This window comes from Lepidochelys kempii, chromosome 1 (assembly GCF_965140265.1).
Source record: "Lepidochelys kempii isolate rLepKem1 chromosome 1, rLepKem1.hap2, whole genome shotgun sequence".
NCBI classification, from domain to species: domain Eukaryota; kingdom Metazoa; phylum Chordata; order Testudines; family Cheloniidae; genus Lepidochelys; species Lepidochelys kempii.
The window spans coordinates 336,779,789-336,794,323 of record NC_133256.1 but is presented as its reverse complement, the minus strand read 5'-3'; the positions used below and the strand labels follow the sequence as shown (position 1 = coordinate 336,794,323).

Below are 14,535 nucleotides of genomic sequence, written 5' to 3'. Positions count from 1 at the left end.
CACCTTATCTGCATCTGAGACTTTGCTTACTAAAAGTGTGTTCTTTCAGAGTGCAGGGTGGCCCAATCAAGGACATAGATTTGGTGCCAGCAAGAGTGAGGACAGAAGCTTCATAATACAGAAAACACTGGCTGAAACAATCTCTCACTTGGAACATTCAAGTTCATATTTCAGATAAGACCAGAGCAGGGAGTCTGCTTGTGGCAATACCATGTTACGTTAAAACATTACATGACCATCTAAAAGAAAGCTACCATCAATTGCAACTGCTGTATATTCCATACACTTGTGTTTGCAAGTGACGTGGGGATACACCTACCCACTGCGGCTTACCCTGTTGTCCTCTTGAATCTCCCAGTCACTGGAGAAAGTTATGACATGTTGCGCCTGAGAGCAATTGGAAAACTGGAAGAGACTGGAAAACATCCTTCTGTTTTCCTGTGTGTCTGGAAATATTGCATCCTGGAAATTTACTCCGTGAGGAAGGAGGTTATAATTCTCATCCATTCTGAAACAAAAATCAGATAGTACTTACGTCATGTCAAATCATGGGGTATTTCCCCCCCATCTCTGTTGTGTTTCTCACCTATACCAGGACTGTTGCCTGAATGGGCTACACTGGGTGGCAGGAGACTCCTAGGCATATATTCATAGAGAGTGTAAACAGCCATTGGTCCATGACACCTGCTATCATGACAGCATTGTACACTAGCAGCGGTTCTGCCCAATAGGCTCTAAACCTGCAATGAGTTCCACACAGGCAGGCCCCTGCAACCACACAGATGTCAATTGAGCTCCTCCCACCAAGGGCCCATTGCACGACTGGAAGCATAATTTGGGATAGTCCTATATTTTGGGTATTGTTTGATTTTTCTATGCTTCAGTTTGCCATTTCTTTCCAGGTACCCACAGATCTAGATGGGCACAATTTAAAATAATCCATTAATAACTAATACAAATTAGCTTTTAGAGATATTAGCAGACACCATCAAAACACGTTTTGTTATGCTTCTCTGCCACCACTCCCCTGGTCTGAGATACACTGAGTGGTTCTAAACAAGTACTGAGTAAATTTCACAAATATTTTTGTATTTAAAGGTTTGCTGAGATGGCTTTATTCCCATATTATAGTTTCTTATTATTTTGATGACCTTAAAATGAGGATTTGGCTGGTACCCAGAAGAGCAAAGTAAGTAAATACTTGGGGATCAGAGCTAAACCCATGTGCCAAACTTTTGAGAGAAAAGACACTGGCACCTATCAAGTCTGTAAAACTGAACAGAATCTAGTGTACCTACTTTGGTCTCATAGAAACAAAAAGGCTGAGCTGTACACAGCTAAATAACAGCTCAAAATAAATCCGGTGCACAGGAATACCAAATTATTGTTTGAAATGCTGTATCTTTTTGGTCATGAAAGACATTACCATGGTTTGTAAATGAGCAAGATCGCTGTAAGAAGTTAATACCACAAATCACTGAGCAAAAATTAACAACAAGATGGGAACAAATGCCATCTGCTGGGATGTTTATTTTTCTTTAGAAAGCGGTGCTTCATCGTTTAGTATTTTATCTGCTGCAGGCTTCTAAAACAGATATTGTGAGGGGGGAAAAAATCACTTTTACTGAGTTTAGTTTTCAAAAGATAACTTGATTTGCCTCTCTGTTATTAGCTAGAATGTTTGAAAAACTTTATACCCTCTATCTCAAGTTGGAAAAAAAAAACAGTAACATGCTCAGTTCTAAACCCAAACATAAGAATGGCCATACTGGGTCAGACCAATGGTCCTCTTAGCCCAGTATCCTGTCTTCCGACAGTGGTCAGTGCCAGATGCTTCAGAGGGAATGAACAGAACAGGGCAATTTATTGAGTAAGCTGTCCTCTCATCCAGTCCTAGCTTCTGGCAGTCAGAGGTTTAGGGACACCCAGAGCATGGGGTTGTGTTCCTGACCATCTTGGCTAATAGCCATTGATGGACCTATCCTCCATGAACATACCAAGTTGTCTGTCAAAAATATTCTACAAAAAGAAAAGGAGTACTTGTGGCACCTTAGAGACTAACAAATTTGTTTGAGCATAAGCTTTCATGAGCTACAGCTCACTTCATCGGATGCACAACTTTCCAAACTGTCTGTATAGATCATGGTGCTTTTACCAGTCTTCACACTTCAGCTGGCTAGTTATACAGTACTTCACATCAAAGAAACTGACACAGAGGATTAAAATTTACAGAACACTGTAAATATCAACACTGGAAATGTAAGATCCAAACCACAACAACTATAAACAAGCTATAGTAAAATGCATTGTTCGATTTTTGTTGAGGTCATAAAATCATTTATAGATATATCTGTCACACACCCTAGATTTCAAGTAAATTGAACATGTTTGTTTCTACTTTCTGTAGTCTAGGAAAGCACTAATTAAGCACCACTCCTTCCAAGAAAAATCACAATAGAAAGTATTCTCCTCTGAACTGTGTACACTCACATCTTCTCTACTAGGTGAATTTGTACCTACCTGAGCAACAATAAGTATGAAATTCCACTATCCAAAGAGAGGAGACTTGCTCTCCCACATGTGCTGCAGCTCGTACTATTATCTCTAACAGAAATGTACAAGGCTCATCCATGATATAGTTACACACCAGAGAACATTTGCTTTTATTCACTCACTATACAATACTCGGTCATTTCTGGCGGCTCCCGATGTATTTTAGTTACAGAAAACATACCGGACTAACTTTTGTTTGGCTCAGAGAAGCTCTAGAGATTCAGCTGCACACAAAGTGAAGATGAAGTGAAGGAGATGCTGGGGTGAAAGTGTTCTAGAAGTGCAGCGCATTTATGAACGAGAAAATGTTCTCGCTCGTTCTCAAGCAGGGCATGGGCCACACGTTTGTACTCACCTGAGAAAGAAGAAGTAAGCGTAATCCTGCAGGACTGTGTGGGAGTGACAGGAGAAGTAGCCCAGTCCAGTGAGGTTAAGCCTAGAGCCTGCAGGGACTTCCAGCATGCTTCCCCAAGCCTGGTCACACAGCATCTCTATCTCAGCCGAGTAAAAGAGCCCCCCCTCGCTGGCTTCATATTGCCAGGGCAGGTAATTATACATGCTGTACATCTCCTGGTGGAGTGCCAGCACCTTGGCGTACACTATGATCTCCGCCAGCTCAGCCCTGCAGCTTTCACTCAAGGGTCTCCAGTCTGAGGGCAGCTGACAGCCCCAGCATGGGCTGAGCTGCCTTCCAAGGTTCAGCAGGGCCAGCAGCAGCATGCGCAGCATGACGGATGAGCGCACAGTACACGCCCGACACTTTGGCTTCCCAAGGCAGCAACTGCAGCTACTAGGCTGCCGCAGCGCGTGAAACAGGATCCCTGCGCACTGACCCCGCTTACTGGTGCGGCAGGGGCTGGTGGCCGAGCCCCACCAATCAGGCAGGCGGCGTCCAACTGGAGCGAGGGAGGGGCCGTGACAGCCCGGCCGCCGCGCCTTGCCCAGAGCCAGCCTCGCACGGGCTACAGGCAGCAGCGGGAGCGCAGGCGCACAGGGGACTTTTCAAAATTGGAGCAAGGCGTCTGCTGCCCCTGCGCGTCTGCGCGCTGCCTGCGGGGAGGGGACGGAGCCCCCGGCCGCAGCCTGCCTGTGCTCTGAGGGGAGAGAGAGGGAGGAGAAGCGGGACTAAGGGAGATGCCTTGTGGCTTGGTCGCAGATCTGGGTTGCAAACAAATCTCTGGCCCTGCCTCTTTCTGTGCCCTTGAGCATGTCACTTAATCTCCCTGGCCAAGATCCTCAGAGGTGTTCAGGTGCTTTACTCCCACTGAAGGCAAACACCTGCCTTTGGGGATCTGCGCCCCAGCTCCCCCATCTGTCAAATGGGGAAGCTACGTCCCTATCCGCCCGTGTGAAGATAACATGCATGAAGGTGCCTTGGTCCCCACTCCTGCAGCTGGTTCTGGGTGGGCAGATCCCCTGCGCCCATGCTGAGCCCCTGGGCAAGGCCAACAGGGCGCCATGCTGGGCCAGCTGCAGGAGCAGGAGACAATGTAAATGCTATGGGGCAGGAACGTGGTTTGTACCGTGCCTGGCACGGTGGGGCCCTGGTCTGGAGTGGGATCTGTGGGTGCTGCTGCGGTGCAAATAATAGCCTAGAATGACTGTGTTTGTCAGGCACTCGGAGTCAGTGGTGCTGGGGGCACCCTACATAAGAACGCAGGCAGGCAGGATGGGGTGAGGAGTGGATGATAAGGGGCAGTAGAGACTCAGTCATAGAATTAGAGTGGGAGACGAGGAATGGGGTAAGAAGTGAGAGGAAGTGGGATTGAGTTGGTGAAGTGAGGGACGACTGAGGAAGAAGCAAAGGAGAATGTGTGGACTGCAGCTTCCCTGTATCCTCCTTTCCCCTACCCAGTGGGAAGGGGAGGAGTGGAAGAATTCCCCTTAACCTTCCTCTCTCATTCAATGCACAGGAGATGAGGAGGAAGAAGACCAACTTCTGGGCAGGGGAGAACCCCTTCCTGTCAGCCCATCTTTTCTTACCAGTCACATGTTACCCCAGGCTACTTCTCTCCTCCACCTCCTGCTTCCCCACTTTGCTTACCTATATTAATTTGTTTCAGTCACACATATTTAAAAGCGCCTATCCCTAGCTCTAGGCATTTTTTAAATCACACACAAGAAGAAAGATAAAAATAGAAAGGCAGGTCCAAGCACATCAACCCTTTCCTACCATCTCATCCTATCACATCACAACCTAGAGGTGTCTAGCGGTACATTTTGGTCTCTTCTGGTTAGCAGGACTACTAGGCCCTGGAGAATGTCTCCAAGGCTCTGACTACCACTTCAGCAACAGGATACATCTACCAGGGAGCATTTGGATCTCACACCTCTTACAAGTATTTCCTGAGGCCAATGGCACTGAAGACCACCCAACTCTGTTATAATAATAATTACATTTACTATTACTGCCCTTTATCTGAGGATCTCAAAGGGCCCAAACCTGATCAACTAAAGTTGATAGGAGCCAGGAATTAGGGTTTCCATATTTGAACATTCAAAAATGAGGACACTCCACAGGGCGGGGGCTATTTCCTTGCGCAACCCCCGCCCCTGGCCTGCCCCAACTCCGCCCCTTCCCCGCCCCCATTTCAACCCCTCCCTGCCCCATTGGACTCCTTCCCTAAATCCCCGCCCTGACCCCTCCTTCTCCCCTGAGTGCGCTGCGTTCCCCCTTCTCCCACCTCCCTCCCAGCCGCACAAAACAGCTGGTTCGTGGCGCAAGCACTGGGAGCTAGGGGGAAAAAGCAGGCACTCTCTCAAATGATCAACATTCACTTTCTTTCTCGAATGATCAACATTCACTCTCTTTCTTGAATGATCAACTTTTCTTTGCGGAAAAATAATAATGGCAAAATCCTGGACGTTTTTAGATATTTAAAAATTCCTCCCAAACGGTGATTTAAGAACCAAAAAGCCAGACATGTCCTGGAGGTATGGTAACCCTACAAGAATAGGCCCAAGGCACCTATAAAAGTCTTGTTAGCAGCTATACATCATGCAAAGTTAGTTAAATAACAGTGGCTCAACTTCTGCTCTCAGTGACACTGGTGTAAATCTGGAGTAACTTCACTAAGATGAGTGGAGTTACTCCAGATTTACACTGACAAAGCTGACAGCGGAATGTGGTCCAGAATGTTAAATAAATGCAATATTCACTTTTCATTAGTAGACAGTTCTCCTATACCTTAGTTCTTCTTCATAAATTTTATGGAAAAACAGCAAAGATCTGCCTAGAAATAGATTTTTTAAAATTTATCCCCCCTCCCCCCTCATTCTAGAGTAAATTTGACTGACAGACTCAATCCTTTTTCAACAGTCTTCAGAATCTGTTTCTTGGAGAGCAACATGTTGATTCATAACTGTCAAGAAAAGCTTGATGGGGAAGCCACAATAATAAGAAATAATAATAAGAAAAATTACACAACAAAGGTCAAGGAATCAACAAACTACATGTGATTTTGAAAATGTAATCTCCCAGGGCAAAGTTCTCTTGTTTTGCAAACTGTGCCAGAGCTGTGATTATTAGGGGATAGTTCACAGGTTTGTTCTACAGATTTTGGGTGCAAATCAGAACTAATGTTCTTATTCAACTCCCACTGAAGTTGAAGATTCGATGTCATTGAGTTCAAAAGGAGCTGAATTGGACCCTACTGTATTGCTGTGCAATGCTGTATGTAACAATTATGAAGGCATCGGTGGTAACCCCTTAGTTAAGTTTGTATTGAAATTTGCACTTAAACAGTACTCAACCCTCTGTCAGACTTCGGTCGTTGGATTTAGGCTCCACTTTTAGCACAGTAACTCTTCCAGGGACCTTTGAATAGTCCATGTAGTTTTTAAAGAGAAATCTTGACTAACATTTGCCAAGGAAACATTTAAAAATACTCCCTCTTTGAAATGTTGCCCTGCTTTTCTCACATTTACTTGGGTTTAGGGATTTCCCTACACCCCCCAATGGAGGTGCTTACCCCCCCTGAATTTCCCCAACGCCCACCCTCCCACACACACACACACACACACGAGTTCTGTGAACTAGTTACATACTGTGTTGCCAATTTAGTGATTGTTTGGAAATGTGAATTGAAATTGAAACATTAATACACACTTTAAAAGCATATACAGTGTATGATAAAATACGTGTATCTGAAAAAGTATAATAGATTTGAAAAGTATGAACATAGACTAACTTCCTTATACAGCTGTTGTTTTTATGACCATGTCAGTGCATTCATTTAGGTGATGTTGGCCAACCTAATAATTTCAAATTATGATTTGTAAGCAAAGCCTAAATGAGCTCTCCCTGACAGCTAGTGATGAGCTGGGGGCTGAGGGGAAAGGCTTCAGGACCAGATTGTATTTACATTCACACCTAATCTACCTAGGTATCCAGCAAACAGAGCTGTGTTGCCCAAGTGATAGATTTTGGCTGGGGTTGGGTTACAAATCACTTGAAAGCGGGGGGGGTAAAGAAATGTTGTTATTCTTACTGTATGAGTAAAGGGCAGTAGAACTGTACTTAGCCTCTGCTGATTAAGGGCATAAAGAGAGAGGGTGGGAACAGGTGTTTTGCTTGATGGTCTGCCTGAGTCAGAAGTACTATTTGACCTGCCCCTCTCCACTGTTTAAAGACAGAGCTGATTAGGCTCCATAGATAGTCTTTTGTTCTTTTAAGTGACCACAACAGCTGAAATCACTGATGATCAGGTCTAAGTGCTTAGACCTGCTGTGGGACAGTGTTTCTGTGGAAGAGACGGCCCAGTCTGCACTAGCAGCAAGGTTCCCCCACTGAGAGCTCAGCTGAAATCACTGAGAGCTGGGTGGAACCTCATGAGACCAACTCACAGAGGTCACAGTGGCAGGTAGCAGCAGAAGGTGACAGCACAGGGCCACTGGCAACAGAGCGATGGAGTGAATGGTGGCACAGCGAACAACAGTGGCCAGAGCGAACAATGAGCAGCTGGAGGAACGAGCAAGGCGCCTTCTTGCCCCCCAGCTGGGAGGTGAACTCATGTGAAAGCAGCTCTGAACTCTGAGTCTCCACTGACCAAGGACAACACCGGTGTGTGTTAATGAGGCTGTTAAGAATGCTGGAGACTCAACACAGTTCATGCGAACAAACATGGCTGTGGCATCCTACTTTCTATTTAACCAAGAGATACCACACACTACAAACTGGGAGGCCAATGTTAAGTGCATTGTCACTTGTTCATCCTGAAGTTGAACATTGCTTCCAAACAAGACCACCAAATGCTCACTATCTTTCTGCAAGAAACTCAGCTGACTGGCTAGACGCATGCGGTGCAGCAGTGAAGGACTCAACAGTTGAAAAAGTGAAGAACTCTCTCACCACATTCAAAAAATTTGCATTCATGGCTGATGAATGCACCAATGCAAATGGTCATCAAGTATTAAGTCATTGTGTTCGTTATCTTGATGTCAATGGTAGGCCAGTAGATGCATTTCTAGATATTCAAGTTATAAAAGACAGATTGGCTGCATCTGTGACAACCCACATCTTAGAAGAGTTAAATACTTGTCAATGGGACCCCAAACCAATGGCTGCTTGTGCATTTGATGGAGCTGCAAACTTCTCTGGAAGACATGGTGGAGCACAAGCTTTGCTCAGAGAAAAGCGTAACCCTAATCTCTCCTATACACACTGCAGAGGCCATCTACTCCAACTAGTGCTAGTACAAGCTGCAGACTCTTCAAAAAATTTTAAAAATCTATAAATGTAATGTCTTCATTATATTCTTGTTTTCAGCAAGAATCCAAAAAGACTGAATATCTTGGAAAATATAGACGATACACTGGGACTGAAGTTCAAATTAGTTCAACCTGGGAAAGCCCTCTGGCTTTCTCATGAGCGATCCTTGGCTGTTGTCTTAAAATTACTCCAGCCTTTATTACTGGCTTTGGAAAGTGTCTACCAAGATGGGATGGATCTAAGTAGTGAGGCTGGTGGATTACTTTTGCTGCTGCATTCAGAGAAGACTATTGCTATTCTCTCTCTTGTAAGTCTACTGTTGAAGCCACTTGGGTCATTAAACAATGGCATCCAGGCATCTGCTACAACAGTAGTAGATCTTTGTCCAGCAATAGAAGCTACATTTGGATCAATCAGAGAGCTATCTGTTGAAAAAGTACTGGAAGAAGCAAAGACTTCAGTCCAGAAGTTGACTAATGAAGGCATTTATCTTGAATCCTTAAGTGAAGAGGACAAGAAGTGTTTATTAAGACAACTGAAAAAGTACACAGACTTGATTCTTAAAAATCTACAACAGTGACTTCTAGATTCTACTCAATCTCTACGTAGCTTTTACAGATCCCTGTCTTATAAAACACTGACAGTTGAGTGGAGTGAGGCACTACCAGCAATGGGGCTGCCATGTGCTCAGGACAGAATAGAGAATTTGAACACAGAGTGGAATATCCTATGACGAATGAACGAAGATTTGACTTCAACTTCTTTTTTATCATCACTAGTGGCTCGACCTGATCTTTGTGCCATGTTTCCTGGGCTGAAAGAAGTAGGAATTCATCTCTTGCTACTCCCAGTCACAACAGCTACAGTTGAGCATTCTTTTTCGTCATTGAATAGAATTTTGTGTTTTGAAAGAAGTCGCCTTCTGCCTGATCGTGTGAATGAACTAATGAACATATCAATTGAAGGAATGGAAGTACCGGACACACGAGAAGCCACCAAAGATGAATGCATTGCATTCAAGAAGTTCATTAACAGAGTTGTGCAAAATTATAACAAGAAACCAAGAAGGATGTAGATGTAATGCTTCATAGAAGGCTTGAGTACGCAACTTTAATTTGTGTGATGATTTTAAAATCTAATAAAATGGTCATGAAACATTTTTCAGTTTTTACTATGGTGCCATACAGCCCACTTTCACCCTCATGGTCTCACCCCTCATCGGCCCTGACCCCCTCCCATAAATTTGAACACCCCCCCTAATTTCAATTCTTGGGGAAAACACAGCTTGGGTTCCTCTAGCTAAACAACCATAATCTCCAAACCTCACCACCCGGGGGCCAAGGCAGCTGTGCTATGGGAAAAAAACCCTCTCCCCCAAATCCTATTTCTCCCATTCAGGGAATCCTATGTCATCCCGTTCCCCCCCCCCCCCAGATTGTCCCCGTGGTCTTCCACAGCTCTGTCAACATGCTCTTCCTACCCCACCATGCACCCCTGCTTTCCAATGACATTTAGCTTTGAAATGTTTGGCTGTATTAGCAGTTACATCTGGCAACAGTGGTACTTACAAATGGGGCTACATTATAAATATGGATGTTTGCTAATCTTTAAAAATCTTTAAAACTGCGAAGAGCAAGGAAATAAGCCATTGAGGCTCTCTCCCACTGCCTACAGCCCATATATTTTCATCCAACCAAGGTGCAGCCTTAACTCAAACACAGGTATAATGCACCAGTACACACATGCACATTTATGTTCTGTAATTCCTACATAAAAACTACTAACAAGTTCACAACCATTAAAAGCATAGATGACCTATTCACATAACTCTTCCTAACCATTATAGAAAATCATATATCACAGCAACCTTTAGCAATCTGACATCATACCATACTTATGCACACCAATGCAAACCCGTGAACAGAACTATGTAGCGTGTTTTTCATCAATGCCACACCCATTCTATTAATAATCTAAACACATAAACTTAAACTCGGCTGGAGTCAAGTCTGTTGTGTTAGTTGTCCTGGACAAGGGTGGAGGTATGTGGTCTGTGGGTGATAGAAGGGAGGCATTTGAGGTTGAGAAAGAGAATGGATGAGTGGATTGTTGTTGCCTCCTTGCTTTGTCTGGTTTGTATTCCTGGGAAATGGAGTCTACCAACTTTAACTCCAAGTTAACTCAGTTTTTTTGTGGAGGAATATATATACAGGTACTTGGTGCAGCATTATTATCCACATGTTCATATATGGGTATTTGGTGCACCATTGGCATAGGACAAAAGTAGCTGATGGAAAGTGTTTATACCTAGATAGATACATGTGTATTTAGAGCAGTTTTATTATACTTGAATAGATATGTAGATATTATTTATTAATCATCTAAATAAGAAATTGGTAGCTTTCTAGATAGAGAACAGTTTCAGTGGAAGGTTCATTGTTCTTTGTTTTGTTTCGTATGTGTTGCAAATACCTAATTGGCGAAGGCTTAACAATGATCAAACCAGTTTTGGGAATATCTCATGTGAGCTGTGACTGATTCCATCACTGCTATTCCTTTCGTTTCATTTAGCCACAATGTTACCGTTGGGTTGTTTGGGGTTTTTTTTTTTCTTTTCTTTTTTGGAGCCCTACTGTAGTGCTGTGTTTTCTTAATGCCACTGTTAATAAAGTGAATAAATATGCTGTGTGACCAGAATATCCGAAACACTGCAGTCCCAAAATGCATGTGTGTGCTGACATATTTGCCTGCATCCTTTGGCTCAGACTGGAGCTGTCTGATTTCCTTTTCTGTGGTGATTACTGCAGTGTAGAAGCAAATAATTACTCTCCTTTGGAATTCTCTCCATGGTCCAGCAGTGGCGATGATGCATACATTGTGGAGACACATCTGGTGAAATCCTGGCCCCACTGAAGTCAATGGCAAAACATCCATGGATGTGAATGGACCCAGGATTTCACTCATTGAGTGCAAATGTTGTCATATCCTTAGTTTTATACAGAACCATGTATATATAAAAATAACAATACCTTTAATTTAAAGACTCATATTTCCTGTATCTATTCCATTTATCCAGTCTAGTTCTAAATGTCCAACACAATGAGGCTTCCTTTTGGAAGGCATTCCACATTTTGCTAGCTTAATTATTAGAAAGTTTTCCTGATAATCAGCAGTAGGTGACCTTTCATCCCAGAGCCATCACAACCAAACTGGCTCCCCTAGACTGTTTTCTGTTTCAGTTAGGGATTTTATAAACCACTTTTAGATCAGTATTTTAGTAGATATGTTTAGCTCTCTGGACTCAGGACATGACAATTAATGCGATGTTCCTTCTAATTTTTTCACTGCAGCTCTTTTTTTTTTTTTTTTTTTTTGTAAGCGGCAGATGTATTGAAATGTAGCGAGACCTTCTAAATTCTTACCAGGGTTCCTCTTCTTCTAGCTCCGGATAACAAGGTTTTAGTGACATAAAGCAAAGATTAAGAAATCCAGCCAGGAGTCTGCATCTTTAAGATCCTGTTTGCTGTTTCTCCTCAGGGACGCTAAGGCTGATCTGAGACATTCTTCAGTGCAGTGTGATTTTTTTTCTGTGAACTCAGAATGGATCTGACAAGCACTGTAGCCAAAACTAACTAATCAAAGTAGCATCAATAGAGCCAATTATAGCTGTGTCCATGCTTTTAACCACTCATGCATGTGCCATGGGTTATTCATTCACTTCCTCCTCTTAGATAGTCTTGTAGACTTTGAAACAGATTTGTGGTTTTCCCAGGCAGGAACTCTCCTTCCTTTTCACACATTTTAATGAACATTAAAGCCAAGGATTTCTCCCTCAGGGCTTTGTCATTTTACTTCCTGTTTCTATGGCAATACAGGTGATTTAGGAATTCTAGTATAAACATAGCTCTGATCTTGCTCTCTTTGTCTCTAAAGCATTGACTGAGTTGAGCGTTAGTCCAGGTACCAAACAAAAGAGCACAGTATCAGACTCTGGCTGTCTTATGGATGAGTGTAGGTGACCTGAAACCTCAACTCAGCTGTCTTTTATTTATATATCCTCAGCGATTCCTTTGTAGTCTATGGTACAAAATATCAGACCCAGATTTTTTCCCCCCCTTTAAACCGGGTGACCTAGAAAGATGAATATTTGGCTTTCTTAGTTCCCAAAAGGAAGTGGTGTTTTTCCTTACCTTCTTATGACTATGTTTCCGTAATTTGGTTCATTCTTCTTGTGCATTTTAAAATTTGTTCCATTACATTTCACGATTTTTCTACCAACATCTGTTATTTTTTCCCCCATCAAACAAAACATTCTGCTGCCCCAAATTTTCTGTTAGCTTTTTTGTTTCTTTTGGACAATATTTATGACCTGGTGAAATAAGATCTGCCTTTTGGGGATCAGCTGTAATACCCTGTTACAATGAACAGCAATGCAAAAAGCCGAGCATGATTTTATAAATGACAATAAACAGACTTTCTCCTAAAACAATTTAGAATTGAATGTAAAAGTGCTCAGGATGGATTAGGGAACTGGCAGTGAATTCCGGACTCTTCAGTTCTACCTATACTTTCCCAGATTGAATCCAGCCTAAGTCAGCAGAGACAGGAGGTTGTTGCAATCAGGTGTCTACTCATTAAGCAAAGTGAACCAAGTTTGTGTTTCAGCCTAGATGCCAGTGGACAGACATCGACATAACAAAAATCACTTCCACAACTGGCAGCCTTAGCAAGGGGAAACCTATCTGAACATATCATTCCTACAGCTGTGGAGGAATGGAGCCAGATGAAGATCCTTGACTGTCTAAGTCACGCTCCCCCGTAATCCAAGTGAGTTGAGAGAGAAAATACCATTTGCACTGGACTCTTATGATTCATAAATGTTAAGGCCAGAAGAACCATTGTGAACATCTAGTCTGACCTGCATAGCCCAGGCAATAGAATTTTACCCAGTAATTGCTGTATCAAGCGGGTAACTTCTGGTTGATCTAAAACATCTCTCTTAGATTTCAGAGCAGCAGCCGTGTTAGTCGGTATCCGCAAAAAGAAAAGGAGGACTTGTGGCACCTTAGAGACTAACAAATTTATTTGAGCACAAGCTTTCATGAGCTACAGCCCACTTCCATGTGATGCATTCAGTGGAAAATACAGTGAGGAGATTTATATACACAGAGAACATGAAACAATGGGTGTTACCATACAGACTGCAATGAGAGTGATCAGGTAAGGTAAGCTATTACCAGCAGGAGAGTGGGGGGCAGGGGGTGAACCTTTTGTAGTGATAATCAAGTTGGGCCATTTCCAGCAGTTGACAAGAACTTTCTGAGGAACAACGCGGGGGTGGGGGGGAATAGTTTTACTTTCTGTAATGACCCATCCACTCCCAGTTTTTATTCAAACCTAAGTTAATTGTATCCAGTTTGCAAATTAATTCCAATTCAGCAGTCTCTTGTTGGAGTCTGTTTTTGAAGTCTTTTTGTTGTAATATTGTGACTTTTAGGTCACAGATTGAGTGACCAGAGAGATTGAAGTGTTCTGCGACTGGTTTTTGAATGTTATAATTCTTGATGTCTGATTTGTGTCCATTTATTCTTTTATGTAGAGACTGTCCAGTTTGGCCAATGTAAATGGCAGAGGGGCATTGCTGGCATATAATCATATATCACATTGGTAGATGTGCAGGTGAACGAGCCTCTGATAGTGTGGCTGATGTGATTAGGCCCTATGATGGTGTCCCCTGAATAGATATGTGGACACAGTTGGCAACGGGCTTTGTTGCAAGGATAGGTTCCTGGGTTAGTGGTTCTGTTGTGTGGTGTGTGGTTGCTGGTGAGTGTTTGCTTCAGGTTGGGGGGCTGTCTGTACGCAAGGACTGGCCTGTCTCCCAAGATCTGTGAGAGTGATGGGTCGTCCTTCAGGATAGGTTGTAGATCCTTTATGGTGGGTTGGAGAAGATAGCTCACCTTACCTGATCACTCTCGTTACAGTGTGTATGGTAACACCCATTGTTTCATGTTCTCTGTGTATATAAATCTCCCCACTGTATTTTCCACTGAATGCATCCAATGAAGTGAGCTGTAGCTCAAGAAAGCTTATGCTCAAATAAATTTGTTAGTCTCTAAGGTGCCACAAGTCCTCCATATCTCTTAGAAAGACTTTCATTCTTGAGTTAAAGATTTCACAAAGAGGGCAAAGGTGGAGTGAACAACAATGGAGCAGGCAGAGGCATGAGTGATTACAGAACACATTTTGAAAGAGAAAGTAGTTAAGGACAT

The 14,535-nt window shown here is 43.1% G+C and overlaps 1 protein-coding gene across 1 annotated transcript in view; it reads right to left on the bottom strand.

Annotated features, from left to right (window-relative positions):
• The window catches only part of CCDC3 (coiled-coil domain containing 3), a 71,270-nt gene extending 67,874 nt beyond the window's left edge, over nucleotides 1-3,396 (bottom strand). Inside the window, exons 1-2 of the mRNA XM_073328747.1 lie at nucleotides 2,909-3,396; nucleotides 334-508 (exon numbers count right to left, since the gene is read on the bottom strand). Coding sequence (XP_073184848.1) covers nucleotides 334-508; nucleotides 2,909-3,282 — 549 coding nt within the window. The 5' untranslated portion in view covers nucleotides 3,283-3,396. The remainder of the gene's footprint in view (nucleotides 1-333; nucleotides 509-2,908) is intronic.
• Nucleotides 3,397-14,535: the final 11,139 nt, after the last annotated feature.